Below are 2,456 nucleotides of genomic sequence, written 5' to 3'. Positions count from 1 at the left end.
AATTAAATAAGAAACAAACCAATTTAAAAAATATAGTTAACATTTACTATACATATGAAGCAATGTTGTTTAGCGTTCCACTATGATAGTTGAGTAGTATTTATAGGAAAGACTGAGAGTGTATGTTTAATGAGTTATTGGTGGAAGGTTTAATGTGTTTGAAGAAAAAGAGATGGCATGCATTTGTAAAAAAAATATTTATATAATAAGTTAATATAATTAAATATATTAATATAAATAATTAATTAATTAATTTATAATTATATAATAAGTTAATAATATAATTTTTTTACCTAATCTACAATTGGTCCAGCTTTTAATTTTTCTTGAGATCGACATCATCACCTATTGCCTCTCGTTCATTTTTCTTACTTCTTGCTGTGAATATCATGCAACCTATGAAATAATAATAATAATAATAATAATAATAATAATAATTATTATTATTATTATTATTATTATTATTATTTTATTATAAATTATATAAAAATAGTCATTTATTTTTGATTTATTTGATTTTATTATTATGTAAATAATTAATTGATTATTAATTAATATTTAGTTATTTAATAAACAATTATTATTATTATTATTATTATTATTATTATTATTAAAGTAAAAGAAAGTAGGGGAGGTCGCGATGCTCTTTAAAATGATTTTGAGATAGAAACACATCTAATTCAAAGGTAAATATATTTGTTGTTCGGTTCGATTTTGAATGATTTATTAAAAAAAATCAATCTAATCTGATCCAATTTCATGCGATTATTTTGGATATCCAAATTATAAATTATACTTCCTCCGTCCCAAAATATAAGAGAAAAATAAAAATCATAGTTATTAAGAAAATTGTTGGAGCACAAGATGAAGAAGCTCACGATGGAGAGAGAAGAGAGAGAAGAAAGAGAAAATAGATCTAACTAACTTTTGAGAGAAACTCTATTCACTGTATTATGAAGTTCTGTTACACGTTTGGTTTATATACACAAAAAATAATGTCACATATGCAAAATGCTAACATATGCTAGTTAGGTTAAGCTTAACAAAATTAATACTACAACCACTTATGAAACAGTCACATCAGAAACATACTACTTCTGAATATGAATTACTTCTAACACCATCCCTTAATTTATATTCAACTAACTAAACTCTACAACACCAATTTCATCCCTCAGATGGAGAAAGGGTTCAGTCTTCACAATTTTAGTCAGCACATCTGTAAGTTGCTTCTAAGTACTACAGTGTACAACTTCTAATATTCCATTTTGAACTTGATTCCTTAAAAAATGAAACTTCGTGTCGATATGCTTGCTTCTTCCATGCAACATTGGATTCTTCACAAGTCTTATGGATGATTTATTGTTAATCATCAGCTTCACGTGCTTGTTCACTTTAATCTTTAGATCCTACAACAAATTCATAAGTTAAATAGCTTGACACACAGACAAAGCATCTGCAATGCACTCAGTTTCACAAGTTGGCAATGCAATCATTGGTTGCTACTTGGAGCACCAAGAGATATGACCTTCCAGATAGTTGAAGAAATATATAGAAGTACTTCTTATGTCAAATATATCTCTACACCAATCATAATCTGAGTAGCACATCAGTTCTGATTCAGACTTAACATCAGAAGTAAATAACACTCCATACTTCAGAGTCCCCTTAATATACCTCAGAATCCTGACAGCAGTTTGGTAATGTGACCATTTTAGTTTGTTCATAAACCTACTCATCATTCCAACTGCATACAAATTTCAGGTCTTGTGTTATAGAGATATCTCAATGAGTCAACCGACTGTTTAAAAATTGTAGCATTTACATCATCACCCTCAACATCAAAATCCAACTTGTGATTTGTTTCAGCAGCTGTGATTGTAGTCTTACAATTTGTCAGCTCGAAACTCTTTAGAAGTTCAAGTTTATACTTCAGCTGATGCAAAATGATACCCTTCTCAGAGTTCAAAATCTCCATCCCTAGAAAATATACCATATTTCTCAAACCAGTCATCTCAAACTCATCCATTAGAACATTCTTGAGCTTCATTATCTCATCTGAACAACTTCCTGTCAGCAATATATCATCAAAATAGAGACACAACATAATCATATTGCCTTCAGAAGTATGCTGAACATAAACACCATACTCCATCTCACGTTTTCTGAATACTTAGAGCTTGAAAAATGAAATAATTTTTCAGATTCCAAGCTCTAGGAGCTTGTTTCAATCCATACAACGCTTTATGTAACCTGTACACCGTCTCTTCCTGATTCTTTTTTCATAAATCCAGGAGGTTGTGACACGTATACCTCTTCTTGCAATGGACCGTTCATAATTCAGATTTCACATTAAGATGCATTAGAGGCCAATATCTACTAGCAGCTATATCAATCACCAATTTGATGTTTCATGTCTAGCTACAGGCGTAAACACTTCAAAGTAATCTAACCTA

General features: G+C 29.6%; 1 protein-coding gene across 1 annotated transcript; it reads right to left on the bottom strand.

Annotated features, from left to right (window-relative positions):
- Positions 1-1,738: 1,738 nt before the first annotated feature.
- On the bottom strand, positions 1,739-2,155 carry LOC127122350 (uncharacterized mitochondrial protein AtMg00810-like). Its single transcript, XM_051052698.1, has one exon. It carries the CDS (start codon positions 2,153-2,155, stop codon positions 1,739-1,741), a length of 417 nt encoding a protein of 138 aa, XP_050908655.1.
- Between the last annotated feature and the right edge of the window lie 301 nt (positions 2,156-2,456).

The sequence above is a fragment of the Lathyrus oleraceus genome, chromosome 2, assembly GCF_024323335.1.
Source record: "Lathyrus oleraceus cultivar Zhongwan6 chromosome 2, CAAS_Psat_ZW6_1.0, whole genome shotgun sequence".
Lineage (NCBI taxonomy): Eukaryota > Viridiplantae > Streptophyta > Magnoliopsida > Fabales > Fabaceae > Lathyrus > Lathyrus oleraceus.
Note: the sequence above shows the minus strand (reverse complement) of the source record. Positions and strands in the feature narration are given on the sequence as shown.